The sequence below is a fragment of the Callospermophilus lateralis genome, chromosome 2 (genome assembly GCF_048772815.1).
Source record: "Callospermophilus lateralis isolate mCalLat2 chromosome 2, mCalLat2.hap1, whole genome shotgun sequence".
Taxonomy (NCBI): domain Eukaryota; kingdom Metazoa; phylum Chordata; class Mammalia; order Rodentia; family Sciuridae; genus Callospermophilus; species Callospermophilus lateralis.
The window spans coordinates 12,842,005-12,859,593 of NC_135306.1; the positions used below are offsets into that span (position 1 = coordinate 12,842,005).

Genomic DNA, 17,589 nt, shown 5'->3' on the forward strand with positions numbered 1-17,589 from the left:
GGCACCCAAGGCCACTCCATGGTGCCCCTCTGGTGCTTCTCTTGCCAACCGACTTCACCGGCCTTCCGTGAGGCAGGGCTGCCCTGTGTCACACCTTCACCACACGTCTCCCTAGCCGGCCTCCCTAGCCGGCAGAGTGGCCTGAACAGCTCCCGTGGGAACACAGTCATCCTTCAACTCTGGGGCAATGTCCCCGTCACTGCAGGCAGAATGATTCACCCCCTCTCCACATCAGAGCCTGGCAGAATTGCCACTTGTCTTCCTATCTCCAAGCCACCGTGAGGTCACCTCCACCTCTGGGTCCCCTCCACGTGCAAGGCTCTGTTTCCTGCCAGCCTCCTAGGCCAGGCACCCAGCCGCGCTCAGTCAAGGTCTGGTCACCTGCTCATCATCCATCAGTAAATATCGGTCCCCACTGTAGTCGGAAGTCAGGCCTTGCCTAGAGGGTCCCTGGGATCACCAGCACAGTAGAGGCTGGGGCCCCCAGAGCACCACGGGAGCCTTTAGAACCATCTTCCCTCTCCCAAGATGCTTGCACAGGCATGTGCGTGCACGCGTGCACACACACACGTGCACACACCTGCACCACACCTGGCTACAGTTTCACCTCCTCTGCATGGCAGGCGGACCCTGATGGCTCTAGGCAAGAGGCACATGGTGTCACCTGGTAGGGCACAGGTGCCCAGCGATGCTGACTCTCCCCTGGGACCCAGACTGATGATGACCAGAACCTGCCCAGAACCTGCCCCTTCCCTCCAGGGTCAGAGCCAGGAGCTCCTCAGAGGTTGCTTGGTCCAATCTCCCGTTTTACAGATGGTGAAGCTGAGGCCAGAGGGAAAGGAACCTGTGCATTATGTCCTGGAGCAAAGACCCTCTTGGGTGCTCCCCAAATAGCTTTAAGGTAGCCTGGATTCCTGGGCCAGGGCAGGGGGATCTCAGAAAGAAAGAACCTTCGGGGCTCGGGCTGCAGCTCAGGGGTGGAGTGCCTGTCCCGAGTGTGCGAGTGTGCAAGGCCCCTGCGGATAAGGGAGAAGCCCACTCTCCCCCAGGCAAAGCAGCCAGCACTCCTCCCTGCCTCTCGGCCTCCAGGCCCACAAAAGAAACTTGAGGGGGGATCTTGATACCTCTGGGGTCACTTTGGTATGGCCCCGGGGCCAATCTGCACCCTTCCCTGCCGGCCTCCTGCTCCAGCTGCTGACCGTATAGACTGAGTCCTGGATCCTCAGCTTCGTGGGACTTGGCCAGTGGGGAGCCCTGGCAGGAGACCAGAGGAGGGACAAGATCGCCAGGGCTGGCTGCCCCCTCCATGGAAGGTCCCGGCCCCATCAAGACAGCCCTGCCTCCTAGGCACTCACCTCCTGGGACCCCCTCTCGGCACCTCTGAGGACCTCTGTGGAGCAGCCCCCGCTGGGCACTGCCCCTAGAGGCTCCCTGCACCTGCCACCACCCAGGAAACAGTCCCCTGGCAAGCCCTCCTCAAATCACCCCAGTCTGACCCCAGGCACACCCAACTGGTGGGACCTTGGGGCAGCCAGAACGTGCCCAGAGTGTCATTATGGGCAGAGTCTGAGTCCATCTCCAGACAAGGAAACAGGTTTCAAGAGGCAAAAGTGACTTCCTCTGTGCGTCCTCCAGGCAGGGAGTGAGGGGATCTGCAGAGAGTCCCTCAGATGATCCCCCAGATCTTAGGGCTTCAGGGAAGGCAAAGGGGACCTGGAGCACGGAGTCCTGGGTGGGGGCACTGGAGTTAGCCCTGACTCTGCTGTGTGACTCCAGGTCAACCCTGCCATCTCTTAGTTTCTGACTGATCCTCAATCCAGTGAGTCAGGAGTAACAGCAGTGACCACTTCCACTCCCCAACACCAACCCCCAAATAGAAGAAAAGACCTCTATTTACACAGGAAGAGAAGGCAGGGGGCTGAAGCCCTGGGTCTTAACTGCTCTGTCTCTGCCTCTGGGGACTGAACCTCAGAGTCCTAGACCCAAGCACTGCGGCCTTTCTCCTTTGACTTAGCAAAGCTGATGCAAACAGAATCCCAGAGAGGTTAAGTGAATCTGCTAATATCACACAGCATGAATGTGGCCTTTGTGCCAAAGGATCATGGGGAGGGAGACCCAGCACCCTCTTGTGAGGCTCCCTCAGACCTTGGAGCATGGTCCAGGAGTCTCAGTCTCACTACGTGACCTCTACATGACCTCCCAGGCACCCACCTGGTAAAACTGCATCCTGGGATCAGCTGATGCTGGATCCCCTTTCTACTAGGTCAAAAAAGTCTCCACTCTACCGCAAAACCAGGCTGCCTTCCTATTCTTAGAAGCCGCAGCCAGAGAGATGCATTTTAACCTTCATGTGTTTGCAAAAAAATAAATAAAATAAAATCGGTTTCATTCAAATGCTGCTGGCTTGGTTGCCATGGATACCAGCTAATCATGAAGGATGACTGTTACTTGTTCCCATGGAAACACGGAGGCCCAACGAACATCCTGTAATTTCAGACAAGACACCACATTTCAGTTGTCGGATCGCGCTGTCCAGACTTAATGCCTGAGAGCAGGTGGAAGCAGCAGGCGGCGATGCTGGGGTCGGGGCAGAAGGGGCCGGCGGGGTGAGCAAAGAGCAGGTGCCGGCCAGGGACCAGTGGCTGCTAACAGTGATCAGGAAAATGCAAATACCATCTCCCGCCTTTTGGCTGGGCCCTAGAGCAGTCCAAGATTTAGAAAGAAATCAGTTAAAAGAAATTAAGAAGAAACCAGCCCAGAAACGAAAAAGAACCTTTTTGACTCCCAACGCTGGCAGAGATGTCATGGCACTCTTTCATCTCTGCTGGTGGAGTGAAAGCTTCAGAGAACATTTAGATAATAGCTACTCAGAACCAAATAAACATACACTTGGACCTGAAATTTCCCTCCTACGGATCCAGACTAGAAAAATGCTTCTTCCTGAGCACATGGATGCTCACTGCCATACTGTTCATAGGAGCAAAACAGTGGAAGCAGCCTAAATGTACACCCACAGGAGAACAGACCTTGGAAGAGTCACTTGGTGGAATACTATACAGAAAAGAAAAGGGTAAACTCTCAGGGGCATCATTCTGTGGAGGAAGATGGCACAACAAAGGACCCAGATCTAAACAGGTCAATGCGAATAAAACTCAGAAATGAACAAAATCAATTGTAAAAGAGACAGAATGTGATCCACTTAGATACTGGGTTTTTTTTATGCAAATGTTCACAGCAGCTTTATTTGTAGTAGCCAAAAATTGGAAATGATTAAACATTCTCCAACAGGTGAACCCTAAACAAACTGTGTAAGACAGAATAATGGCCCCCAAAGAAACCCACACCCTGATTCCCACAGCCTTTGAACATGCTACCTAACATGGCAAATAAAGGACTTTGCAGACGTGATTAGGGATAAAGATTTTGAGATGGAAGATGATCCTGGATTATCTAGGTAGGGACATCGAATCACATGTGTCCTTAAATGTGGAAGAGGAAGACAAAAAAGTGAACCAGAGAAATCTGACAAGACAGAGGACTTTGACAGCACAGGAGGACTCCCAGGTGGCTCTGTCAGTGGATCTAACCCTAACCCTAACCCTAACCCTAACCCACACACCAAGGAATGTGGTCACCTCTGGTGGAGTCTGAAATATCCCTCAGCTGACAGCTGGCAGGGAAATGGGGACCTTGGTCCTCCACCATGTGGAACTGAGACCCACTAACAGGGAATGAGCAATGACGTGGATTTTCCCCTAGAGCCTTTGGAAAGGATGACAACCTGCTGATATCTTGACTTTGGTCTGTGAAATAATACACCTGTGGTTTTTAAACTGTGAGGCTTTAACTGTTACGGAAGCAAGGAAGGCGACCCAGGCTGTGATTCAGGGGCAGAGTGCTTGCCTAGCATGCATGAAGCCCTGGGTTTGATTCCTAGTACCACCAAAAAGAAAAACGAAAAGGATTGTGTGTGCCACGGAATACTACTCAACAATGAAAACAGAATGCACCATCCATCCACGCGACAACTTGGATGGATCCCAAGGGCATCCTGCTGAATGAAGAATGCCAATTGGAAAAGGTCCTGAGGCGTGTGGTTCCCTTTGTGTGACATTCTCAAAGCAGTCAAGTGATACAGATGGAAAGCAGCTTAGGAGTTGCTAGAGGATGGGGAGGGCCGGAGGCTGGGTGGTATGACCATCAAGGGGCAACACAGGATCTAGGTGGTCACACACACATCTGGGAGGTCTTTGCTGTACCCTTATAACAGGGTGGTTTTGAAGCTATGCATCTGATGAAATGACAGAGACGAGCACACAACACAGAAAAGATGGGGGGGGCAGCCCCTGGCACCTGGAAGGCAGCCCAGCCCCCACCCACGGCTAAGCTACAGTGTCAAAGGGCACCAGACAAGGGGACTCTGATACTATGACAGTGAGACACAAACAAGGCCACTTCCCCATTGTGTCTAAGCAACCCACAAAGCCAAGGTCGCAGTGCCACCCACAAAATACCAAGCCTCCTCCTCTCAGCCAAAGCGAGAGGCTGACTCTCCACCAATGAGCTGCGGCTGCCCGCAGGTCTCCTCCCCCTGGAGACAGGATTCAGGACGCCCAATCCTGGCCCTGCCTCTGCTTTCCATCAGCAGCCAATCCCGAGGGAGGCCCACTGCCTTAGACAGACCTCCCCAAACCACCCAGCCCAGGCCCAGGTCTTCTAATGGGTCTCCGTAGCACACTCCGACGTGGTCGCCCTGGGTGACCCGTGTGTGCGTTCGCCCTGGCCACAGTGGCTAATAAACACCCCGGCCCAGTTGAGGAGTGTTTCTGGTGGGCTGCTGGCTGGAGGGCACAGAAGCTGGAGGGCAGGTACCAGAGTTATGGAAGGTGCAACCACTGGGGGGACCCAGTCCTCCAAGGACCCCTCTGTACCATTTGCACAGGGACCTGTCAATCTGTAATTATTCCAAAAGTCAAAAGCCAAGGCATACCATGGAAAGTAGGCTGAAATACATTTGATGTCTAGATGACTGAAAACTAATGTGACATTTTCTGTGTGCGTGTATGCAGTCACATAGAAAAGCATCATAAATTTGCTGGGCGCAGTGGTGAACACCTGTAATCCCAGCTACTAGGGAGGCCAAGGCAGGAGAATCACAAGTTGGAGGCCAGCCTGAGTCACTTAGAGGGATCCTGTCTCAAAATGTAAAATAAAGATGAGTCAGGTAACTCATACCGATAATCCCAGCGACTTGGGAGGCCGAGGCAGAAGGGTCGCCAGTTCAAAGCCAGCGTCCGCAACTTACTGAGGCTCTAAGCAACTTAGTGAGACCCTGTCTCTAAATAGAAAAAAATAAAAATAAAAAGGGCTGGGACGTGGCTCAGTGGTATAAGTGTCCCTGGGTTCAATCCCTCATATCAAAAAATAATTATTAAATAAAAATGGCCGGGGGGCGGGCAAGGGGATGTGGCTAAGTAGTAGAGGGCCTCTGGGTTCAATTCCTAGTACTGAAAAAAAGAAAAGAAAAACATTATATGTTTGTTTTCAGGGCTTCTCTTCGGAGAACAGGACGGGGTCTGGGTGGGGACAGAGGCTACCCCACTTACTGAAGGAGAAGTGATTAAGACTTCCCCAAACTAGCAGTAGAACTGAAATGAGAACAGATGATACAGTGACTCAGTACCAGCCGTTCTCTCTGAATACATCGGAAGAGAAAGGAAAAGAAGCACGAGAAAGAAACAAAACAAGGCGTCCACATCAACGCCAGCCCAAGTGGCCGGCCAGAGGTCGGAGGTCCTGGGGGGCGCCTCTGTGAGTGGCTGTCTTTGCCTGCATGTGTGTGTGCGCATGCACTGCGGCAGAGAGGGCTGTGTGGACCGGTGAATGGAACACATCCACGCTGCTATTATCTGCTTTGACACCAAGTGAAGAGTGTCCGCAGAACAGATAGGCTGCCACGCTGCACGTCTCCCAGTCCAGCCTTTGTCCATCCATCTCCGGAACAGGTGCTGCTTAGAGGTTATTAAACCTTACCCCCCCTGCGACAGGCAGAAACATGGTCCAAAAGAGCCAATGTCCTAATTCCTGGAACCCGTAAATGTGCTCCTTTATATGGCAAAAGGGACTCTGCAGATGTGATTAAGGATCTTGAGATGGGAAGATGATTACCTGGGTGGACCCAATGTCATCACAATGATCAGAGAAGGCAGCCAAGACAGCGAAGGCTATGTCATCGTGGAACCAGAGGTGGGAGACGTGGGGCCATGAGTCAAGGAATATAGGCAGGTTCTAGAAGCTGGAAAAAGCAAATGGATTCTGCCTTAGAGGTTCCAGAAGGAGCACAGCCGTGAAACACCTTGACTTCCACTCAGCAAAATGGACTTCAGGCTTCTGGCCTCCAGAATTGTAGAACACGTTACTGTTGCTTTAAGACACCATACTTGTTACAGCAGCCACAGGACACTGATTCCCACTGGTACCAGTCAAGGCTCAACCAGTTCTAGTTACGTCAAACTAAAGATGAAGGAATGGAGACTGATCATTGGCCAGTTCAGACTGTGGATATCTGAGGATTCTCATGTCTCCTCTTCCAAATCTACAGCTGCCTTAAAAAAGAAGAGCTCAAGCTGGGCACACAAGCTCACACCTGTAATACCAGCAGCTTGGGAGGCTGAGGCAGAAGGATCACAAGTTCAAAGCGTGGCACTGAGCAAATCAGTGAGACCCTGTCTCTAGATAAAATACAAAATAGGGCTGGGGAAGTGGCTCAGTGGTTGAGTGCCCCTGAGTTCAATCCCCAGTACCACCCCCAGGGATCCGGGATCAGGCTTAGAAATATAATAATTATACCCATATTTAATGTAACCTTTCCTTCTTCACATGCTGTTGTTATTAAAGGACATCTGAGAGGGCCTGAAACCCACAAAAATAGATAGTACCTTTGTTGATTATTTCAGAATATAGCTGGAAGATGTTTTCACATCTGTACGCAGAGAACATATCATCCTCACTGTGTACTTTATCCTTAGTGTAGAAACTAATTACATCAATAATACTTCTTGAAGGCATATAAATTCTAATTATAATGCCACAGAGGGAGCCAGGATTATCAAAACCTAAATATTCGGGTATATTATTAAATTCATCTTAATTCTCACTTCATTCAATAATCATAAACTATTTCTCTTTCCCAAGAATTCCAGCTTAGCACTTAATGTTCTGTGCTTTTGTATACAAACCATATTACCAAATTAGATCAACACAGCTAGACTATGTAGCAGTCTCCTCTTTTCCAGCAAAGGAAGATACGCATACAATTTAAAGTGTATATAGGTTCATTTTCTAATATAATTGTGTGTGTGTGTGTGTGTGTGTGTGTGTGTGTGTTGCTGGGGATTGAACCCAGGACCTTGTGCATTCGAGGCAGGCACTCTGCCAACTGAGCTATACTACCAGCCCTTTACCTTTCTGTATTTGACAGGTTGGAATTCAAAGTTTCAAATTTTCCCGAAATTCCTAATTTAATGATGTAATACTAAAGCAAAACTGAATTTCAGTTCTTTGTGTAATTTTTAGCCTAAGGAACAGTTGACTCATAGATTCTGGAAGGGACATGAGGTTATATTGGAAAAATAGCAGAGCAGAGCATGTTATGTCCTATCATAGATCACCATTTTAGTTTCTAGAATAGATCACTTTATGTTCTAGAATAGCCCCAGGACTCCGGGGAGAAGAGACTCAAGGCAGATGTGAAGCCCATGCTGCCTCCTAGGCCATGAGTCACAGTCCTTCATCTCTGATGCATGTAGGTATCTCCTGCCTTCTGCCAGCACCCATAAAATTCTACCAGGCTAACTCGTTAGCCCACAAATTGGGTAAACATCTCAGATGCTTCACAGTGATCAACAAAGAGCATCAGATGAACACCTGTAATCCCAGCTATTCCCTACGATCCCAGCTACTCCAGCTATCCCAGCTACTCCCTACAATCGCAGCTACTTCAGTAATCCCAGCTATTCAGGGGCCTGAGGCAGGAGGATCACAAGTTTGTGGCCAGCCTGAGCAACTTAGTGAGACCCTGCCTCAAAGTAAACTTTTAAAAGGGCTGGGGATGCAGCTCAGTGGCCGAATGCATAAATGCAAAGTCCTGAGCTCAATCCTCAACACCACCCATGCACAATCAATCATGGAAAAATACTTAACAAATTTAACACGCACAAAACTAATAAATTTTTTTAAATGCTGCTTAAAGGTATTAACCAAGATCTAAATAAATGGACCATGTTCAAGGATTGGAAGACTCAGTACTGTTAAGACAGCCTGTCTCCCCAAACCGACCTACAGAGCCAATGCAATCCCAGTCAAAATCCTAACAAGCTTTTCAAAGACCCTGAAAAGCTCAATTTTAAATTTAGATATCAAAGCTAAGGACTTAGAATAGCCAATCAAGCTTGAGAAAGAAGAAAAAGGTTAAGGGACTTACATTAACTGGTTTCAAGTTGTACTTTACAGTTTCCAAATAGAGCTAATATAAAGAAGACAGTGTGGTATTAGCATAAGGATAAGTGCACAGATCAATGGAACAGCACAGAGAATCCAGAAATAGACCCGCACACATGTGGTCAGTTGATTTTTGAAAATAAGTAAAAGATGAGATTTTTTTTTTTTTTTTTAACAAATCACGCTAGAACAACTGGCTATCTGTATGTAATAAGAATGGAATCTCTAGGAAAGGTGGAGAAACCAATTTACAGACGCAGGGACTGTGCTTGTGAGTTTCTATCTTACAACTGACTCCTGCGATAAGAAGCATCAGCCCCAACTTTAACAGGAGGAAGCTGACATTGACATCGCAATCTACAGCCAGGGGACACTGAGGAGGGATGGAGCCCAGGGATCTCTGAATCTGGGGGTTGCCTCAAGGCAAGAAAGAAACCACTGTGCAGAGATGACTGAGAGGACCATGGGTCCCCAGTCACTCAGGACGCCAAAATGTCCTCTCTGCCCTGGGCCCTTGTCCACATTCCCCAGCCATCTCTGACCCCAGCCCAGCCTCCAGTCACCCCAGCTACAAGGCAGAAAGGGGGTGAGCTGTCGGGGGGATCTCACATTTTGTTTTCATAGTGTTGGTTTGAGGCCTCCAAACTGTGACAGTTCGTTGTCTCCTGAATCGAACTGGGACCAGAGTTCAAGTTGTCTCCGACCCCAGAGTGTGGTTCACAGTCAGGGGATGCAAACAACAGGACCCCCTGCTTTTGGAGTGTGGGGGATGGACTCTGGTGGGAGAGAGGCACCGGGACCACATGGAGGGCTCAGTGTGCAGGACAGCCGTCCCCGTCCTGAAGATCGTCAGTCCTTGGTGAGAGGTGGGCACAGCATCCCCTCAGAGGGGACCCGGGGTCAGACTTAGAGCTGGTGCCCAGGAGGTGGGAAGGAGAAGCAGACCAGACTCATTCTTTCCTGTTGTACCCCAGGATCCTGTGCAGAGCTTGTCGGAAAGGCCAGGGCAAGGCCTCGCACCTCGACTTCTGGTTGAAAACCACTAGTCCAGTGTAACGCCTGTGGATAGGCCCTGTCACCAGCTCTACCCCGCTGCTTCAGCTACTAAGAGTCGCCCTCAACATCACATGCTCCCAACTCCTCATCCAGAGAAGCCTCTCATTTATAAAGAATTCCCACTCTTCTAGCCGGACACCGTGGTTCATGCCTATAATCCCAGCAACTTGGGAGACTGAGATAGGAGAATCGTGGGTTCAAAGCCAGCCTCAGCAACTTAGTGAGGCCCTAAGTAACTCAGTGAGACACTGTCTCTAAATAAAATACAAAAAAGGGGCTGGGGATGTGGCTCAGTGGTTAAGCACCCCTGAATTCACTCCTTGGTACCCACCCCCCAAATTCCCATTCTTTCAGAACCCTGAAATTCCTGGCCACACCAAAGCACGGGCCTGAAGGCTTCTCTTTCCTGCACTCTGAGGACTTCTAGGAATTGAGTCTGTAGTGGGAGGACCCTCTCCATTTCATTCTGTTTTCTCCTCTGCCCCTTTCTCTACAGCTGCAGGCCTCTTCCAGGACAGCGGAGTTGACATTCATTGAGTTGCTGGAATTGGGGAAAATAAGGGCTCCTTAAGGTACCTGTGCGCTTCTCTCTGCTGTGTGTGATTTCTGTCTGTTTTTAAAACACAATGCAATCTACACATTTGGAAGCAAATGCACATGTAGTGAAAGCGCAGGCAACACACACACCGTCTTTAGGCAGCTGGCTTCACTCCTGAGGAAGGAGCCAGGCTACAGCTGCATCTGGGGGCCAGGGAACTTTCCCCTTAAAGGGCCAGACAGCAAATATTTCAGGCTTGAGAAGCCATCTTTTCAGCATGAAAAGCAGCTAGGAGCAATTTATAAATGAATGAACAAGGTTGTGTCCCAATAAAGCTTCAATTATGAACACTTCAACTTGAATTTCACATGTTAAAAATATTATTCTTGCTGGGTGGCACACACCTGTTAATCCCAGTGACTTGGGAGGCTGAGGCGGGAGGATGGCAAGTTCAAAACCAGCCTCAGCAACTTAGCGAGGCCCTAAGCAACTTACTGAGACCCTGTCTCTAAATAAAAATTTAAAAGGGCTGGGGTGTGGCTCAGTGGTTAAGAACCACTGGGTTCTATCCCCAGTACCAAAAATCTTTTAAAGATCAATCTTCTTTTAATTTTCATTCCAATCATTTAAAAATGTCAAAGACGATTTCTAGCTCCCAAGCCATGTGAGAATAGGCGTGGAACAGGTCTGACCTGTGGGCCATATAACGACTCCTGCTGTCTCTCAGTCATTTTGTTTCTAAGAAAGAGAAGGGGATGGGAGGGGAGCGTCGTCTGAGAGGTGATACCTGCAATGCCATTCACAATGATTTTCCATGCTTTCCAAATATTTTAGGATTTTCAAAAACTTAAGGAAAGAAAGGGAAAGGCTGGAAATAATCCCCAAATGTTCCCAGAACTTCTCGGTGAGTGTTGGGATTAAAGACGATTTTTATTTGCTTCTTTTTCTATGACAGATAGCTATTATTTTTGTCCTTTTCAGAATTGGGGGGGGGTCCTTAAAAAGAGGGAAAAAAGGAGATGCAGGAGTGTGGCCCATAACTGGGGGTCTGTCCCCACCCCACACCACCCAGGGACTTTCAGTGACACACAAGAGCCCCTTCTGGAATGCCCCTGTGAAGCTGTCCCAGCCCCTCCAGGCACGGCACACTCAGGGCCTTCCTCTGGGCAGCAGGGTCCTCTGAAGGTCAGGTCCCTGAAGGCCTGGGAGCTGCTGCTGGTGGCGGGAGGTGCTGGGCCTCACCCTGGGTGTGGCTCAGCCTACAGCCCTGAGCAGGTCCTGATCCGAGGTGGGGGTGGCACATGGGACCCCCAAGCTCTTCCCAGATCCCCTCACCCGCCATCCAGGGCTGCACGTTGCCACCCTGCCCCAGCTGCTGGACCACCCCAGCTCCAGGACCTTCCACCTGCCACAGGCCGCAGCACCAGCATCCAGAGCAGGCCGCTGGGCCCCCTCTCCCCCCGACCCTCTCTGCCTTGACCCCCCGCCCGCTTCCCTACACCTTTCCAAAAGCCTGGTCCCACCAGCAGCTCCAAGCCCTCGGACCTCAAAGGTGACCCCTGGCTTCTTAGGAGTGCCAGGCTCCTATCCTTTGGGAATCTCAGGAACCCGTTCATTTATTTATTATCAATAAAAACTACAGGGCAGGACTGGGCTGTGGCTAAGGGGTAGAGCGCTTGCCTGGCCCATGTGAGGCACTGGGTTCCATCCTCAGCTCCACGTAAAAATAAATTGCATCCATAGATGCGATTCCTTTATTTTGTTTATTTATTTAAAAAAAAAAAAAAAAAAAAAACAACCACGGGCAACATGAGGCAGGAGTGGGCAACATGGGCCCTGAGCGTCTGTCCTGCCCAATACAAAGATGGCCGCCCAGTACTTCATTTAAAAAATGTTCTGACTCCCAAGACCATCACCTCAGAATGAAGGGGAGGAACTGAAGAGGATTACTGCAGTGAGGTGGGTGGCGTGGGAAGCTCACCGGGGTGGCCTTGGGCCGTGATTCTGCTGCAGGTCAGGGACTACAGGCAGCAGGAGTCCAGCACTAGTCCTCGGAAGGGCGTGCAGTGTGCCCTGAGTCCATCCAAACCTGTCAGCCTCTCCACCCCGCCCCGCGTCTCTGCACATCCTAGAGGAGTGTGAAAGACCTCTGGCCCCACCTCCAGGACCCGGCCCCAGAGGCCATGCCACACCCACTCCAAACTGCTCCTGTCCCTCCCTCCCTGTGCCAGCTGGCCGACAGTCACGGTGGTTTCTGCTGCCCACTCTAGCCTCCCCCCCACCCCAGGGCAGCTTGCTGGTTGCTAAGTCCTTTTCCTAAGTACAGGGAGGGCTACCAACCGGACTCTGTCACTCGGCTGCTGGGTGATGGCAAGCGAGCCACTCGGCCACCCTGACCTGCAGTTTTCTCTTCCACAAAAGGGAGCAGGTAACAGCGTCCATGAGGACTGAATGCGATGGTGCTTATAAAGGGCTCAGGAGAGCGGCTGGCACTCAAGGAACAGAGGTCACTGTCATGGCTGTTACTGCTATTTTCAAAGTCCTTCCTTGGTGGCGGGGGCCACGCCTCTTGGTCACCACTCAAGGCCCTGACTATCTTCCCCATCACACCATCTGCTAACCTGATCACAGCACCCTCCCTGGGACTCTGAGCGCCACCAGGAAGGGGCTGGCTACATCATCATGTCATGGCAGCCCCTGGCCCAGAGCCTGCACACAGTAGGTGACTCATGAAAGCCCTGCTGCTCTCAAAACCAGTTATATTTGTAGCAGCCTCTGGGGATGCCGAGGAACCATCTGGATGGTTCCAATCCCCACGGGTGTCTTGTCGTACCTTTACATCAGTCCTAACAGATTTGTGACCAGCCCCTCAGGCTTTGGATGGACAGATAAAAATGACAAGCCACCCAGTCCGAATGATATCTGACACTGGGCCGCATTTAGTTGTTAGGTACGCTTCTGAGCCCAGAGAGAGTCAGTGACTTGTCTGAGGTCACACAGTACACACGGCCCCACTCAGGACCCCCGCCTTGGCCACACTCCTGAACCAAAATCAGTGTCCCCAGAATAGATGTATAAGTGGAAAGAAAAATCACCTTTTTTTTTCCCTAAGATTATTCCAGATTGCCAGTTTATTGGTGTCCAGTCTCTAAACTCAAGCTCCACAACTCTCCATACCAAGGGGAGGACACCAGGAAGGCGCCCCATCTGCCTGCCAGCTCCTCAGCCAGCAGCTCTGGGGAGGGGCGCCAGGCTCACACCCCCCCATCCTCCTGCCTGCACTCTGCCTTTTCCATTCACAGCCATGTCAGCCCATCACCTCCACGGGCCTCAAAAAAGAAATCACACAGCCCGGGTGCCGCCAATCCTCTCCTGCCTGTCAGAGAGAAGAGAGAAATAAAAGCTAACAAGACTTGCAAAAGAAAAATCCCCCAAACCACCGTGCGGGTACCCAGCAGCTGTCAAAGTCAACACAGGAAAGGGGTGACGCCGGGAAACCCGCTTCCCATACACTCAGGCAGCTGTGAAGTCTGACTGCACAGACCCAGCAGCGCAGGGCCCACGGCTAGGTACAGAGGGCACGTCTGGACCTAGATCCAACACTGTCCGTTGCAAGTTACCGAGTCTCCTTTTTTCCCCATTATTATTTGGAAGGCCATTGACATCCCCCTTGCTTCCTTATTTATGCAATCAGAGGAAATCAGAGCACAGAGAGCCGCTTCCAAACCCAAGGCCACGTGGGCCAATTTCAGATGGATAATTAAATATTGAACAAACGCTGAAATGCCTCTACTGGATGGGGATGGCTAAAAATAACCGCCCTGCCACTCCTAGAGCCGGCTCCCAAACACCACCAGCTCTCAGACCCCCCTCCTGACACCATCAGGCCCAACCTTCCCTTCCCGGGAATGGCAGAGGGGGGGGGGGGGCGGGAGCCGACTCCCCAAATACCTACTTAACGGAAAACAAAACTTCAGCTCCCAGCAAGCTCCGAATGTTCCTGACCAGGAAATACTCTCCCTTTCCTGACATTTAACCAAGTGGCCCCGAGAGGAAGGTGCAAGGGAAATATCACAGCGTTGCTTTTCTTTTAAAAATAGTCAAAAGGCTGCATGTCATTTCCAAAGCAAAACACGTATGGAGTCCAGGATGTGAGCGTGTCCCTGTCCAGTTACGCAGGAGCTCCATCCCACAGCCGAGAAGACCCAACAACAACAAAGAAAACCCGGCTGCCTCAGTTTCCCTCTCTGTGCTAATCTTAGGAAAAAGGGACAAAGGGAACCAAGACTTGAAATAAGATGCAAAGGGGTCTGGGTTCCAGACCGTATCTTTCCTTAGCATCTTTAGGGAACTTCAGGCAAGCGGCCACAGCTTCTTTGGGCCTCAGTTTTCCCAGCTGTCAAAGGGAACCACTGGCTCCTGATGCGGGAGCTGCAAGGGACCCCCATATCAGCAGCAGAGCGAAGCAGGCTCCCTGTCCCTCTCTTTACCACCGGGTCTCAGTAAATACAGAAGCAAAATGAAATGGGGCAGAGACCGAGCTCCCAGGAACCAGACCGCTGCACCTACCCTGCTGAGATCAAGAGCAAGCAACACCCCAGGTCCATCACGCTCTGAGTCACACCAACCAATGAAGGTGGTCTGCACTGAGATTCCCAGGGCGGCTCTGAGCGCAGCCTTGCAGCCCAGTGGCCTCGGTTTTAACCTCACACCTAACCTATACCACCCCGAGCTATTTCCTCACCTACCAATGTGACCGTCCCTAGTTTGGGAGGATGGAGAATTAACCTCAGATGTGAGATGGCGAGGTCCCCAGCACAGGGCTGGCCCACATTCAACTCGATGAAAGGGAGCTATTGTTATTAAAGGGGATGAGGACAGTCCAGAACACAAAGGCCAAGTGGTTGGCATCCCAGCAGGTTAACTGGCAACTCCAGCCTCCCTCAGGACCTAGAGAGCTCTGGGGAGAGGGCCTCACCCCAGGGGACCCTGAACATTCCACTCATCACTAAGGAACTTAGGGGAGAAATAGGGCTGAAGCCCTGGGACCTGTGAACAGCATAGGGAAATGGCCCGGTAGCAGAATATGAATGAGAACTAGGTACAGGGGCACAGGGGCTGGGCCTGGGGAAGGAGGGGTCCCTCCTGGGCTATTCTACATAGGTAGAGGAACCAACCAGGAGGAATGACTACCTACAGATGAGTCCCTTCCCCTGCCTCCCCCCCCCCCACCAAGTAACAGCCAGGATTGTAGGAAGTGATGGCCATGAACAGCAGATGGAATTGCTGACTGTGCAAACCATATAGGAAGAGAGCAGGAGGCCTTACCGAAGCCAAGGTCTGACCTCAAGCTCTGCCTGCTCAGGATTTGGAGCTGGGCAGGGTGTGGCTCCATCAGTTCTGAGTTGTGTGACCGCAGGCAAGAATTTCACTCTCTGGGCTGCAGTTTCCTCATCTGTAAAATGAGGATGATACTGGTATCTACCTCATGGCATTGTTCTCGGCATTAAAGAGGTGACACAAGTGCTGAGTTAATCTCACCAATGGGAGCTGAGTGACACTCGGCAAACAGCATGCACCATCTTAAACATTACCACAGCCCACGATAGGAGTGAGCTCCCCACATCCTAAGGTATGTAAGGGTGAGGATGGTCTGAGAAGCTGGGTTCAAGTCCCAGAGGCAGGATTGTGTCCTAGCAGGAACAGAGGACCAGAGAGGTGGCAGAGGGTAGAAGGATTTCAGCAGTCTCATCCAAGGCAAAGCCAAAACTATGCCATGGGCCTCCGGGGGCATTTGAGGGTTAAGGACCACAAGGTACAACTAGTTCCCAACCTCGGGGCTTTCCCAGTCTTGCCCAGTTCAGGGGGTCCACGCTGCTGCCCCAGAGGCTCTCAGCAGGTCTCACTGAAGCCAGGACCCCCTGAAAAGGCCACAGCCTCCTGTGCTTGCTGCGGTTGCTTAGGGGTCCTTCCCTGCCCAGGGCTCCCAGTTAGGAGCCAGCTGCATCCAACAATGCTCCCAACCCTGCCTCCATCTTAGAGGCCAGCAGCCGTGGGTTTCACACTGAGTTCCATGAAGGTGGCTGTGGACAAGCCACAGCCCCTCTGTGCCTCACTACGTCTCCAGGCCATCCCCAGCAACTGGATCACCCGACTGCCATGTTCTGAGCCTTGGCGGGGGGCACCCCCTCAGGAGGTCAGCCCCAGCCCTTCTGGGTTCCACTGTGTGGCTCCTGGCCTTCATTCCACAGAGTGTACTGCAGGTTCCTGGGGCCCCCCTCCTGAGGCCCACAGCCTCCAGCGGGCCCTGACAGGAAAGGCACACAGCTCCCCAGGCCCTGGGATGTACCAGAGCCAGAGGGGTCATGGCTGAGCTGGGAGGAGAGCCTGTATGTCTCCTATCACTGCTCAACTCCCCAGAAAGGGCCCCGTGCCCCAGTGCACCCCAAAAGCTGGCTTCCCCAGCTAACAGGGGCTTGGAGAGGGCAATTCATCCCCATGTACCCTCAGCACCCAGGCAGAAGCCCAGCACACAGTAGGTGTTCAAAAGGTGCTTGCTGGCCAAATGAAGGGCCATGAATTTATCCAGGGTCAGGGGAAAGGACAGAGCTGTCCTTAACCCCAGTGCAGGTAGGTGGGGAGATACTGGTGACACTTTTCTAGGGACAAGACCCCTCAGATTCATGGGCCGTGCCCAGCCTTCAAGAGGACCCAGGGTCACAAGGTACAATGTGATATGGCCAGATGACCCTCACCATGCAAAGATCACCAGTTCTGGCCTCTTGTTATCATCAAGCTTTATAAACAACCACAAGGCTCGCTGTGCCCATTCTTCAGACGAGGACACCAAGGCCCAGAGCAAGGGACAGCCTAGCTTATCTGCCCCACACTGGTCAAGCCCAGGTGGCTACAGCCCTGTCCCTCATTTGCAGCCCTGCCAGGGACAGTGTTCTGCTCTCAGGTGAGCAGTGTGCCCCCTCCCCTCCATTCAGAGGAGGAGTAGGGGACAGGGAGGGGTAGGGAGCATCCTCCGAGGTGCTGGCCTGGCCATCTGGAGGTCCCTGTCACCAACCACCTCCCCTGCACTCTCCTACTTCGGAGCACACACAGCCTGAGCTCCTGGTTGGTTTCCTTCCGTACTAGTGGCAGAGACCAGAGAGGGCCAGACCCAGGCTGAGGTGCTGTGTGCCATCCTTCCTCTGGAGTCTGGTGCCACCACCGTGGGGCCAAACCCCAAGGACCATGGGGAAAAGGGTGTCCCTCAAGGCCAAGGGTGGTTTCCCAGCCTGAGCTACCACCTGGGCAGGGCTCTGTCCTCAAGATGGGGAGTGGCCCTGGAGCAGGGTCAAGTGCTAGGGTTTCATGGAAGGAGGGCTATGGCAGCACTGGACACCTCTGCCAAGGAGGGCAGGAGCCCCAGCCTCTGCCTCACACCCTGCCTGCAGGTCTCACCCAGCAGTGACTCCCCATCATTGAAGGTCCTTGATTAGGGCCAA

The 17,589-nt window shown here is 51.8% G+C and overlaps 1 protein-coding gene across 13 annotated transcripts in view; it reads right to left on the minus strand.

Moving 5' to 3' along the window:
- The window catches only part of Dab2ip (DAB2 interacting protein), a 183,066-nt gene that overhangs the window by 100,012 nt on the left and 65,465 nt on the right, over positions 1 to 17,589 (minus strand). For 2 of the 13 annotated variants that reach the window (XM_076845544.2, XM_076845545.2), the window contains exon 2: positions 15,422 to 15,548. The exons of the other annotated variants lie outside the window; for them this stretch is intronic. In XM_076845544.2, the coding sequence (XP_076701659.1) occupies positions 15,422 to 15,488 (67 nt within the window). In that variant the 5' untranslated portion in view covers positions 15,489 to 15,548. The remainder of the gene's footprint in view (positions 1 to 15,421; positions 15,549 to 17,589) is intronic. 13 annotated transcript variants of the gene reach the window in all.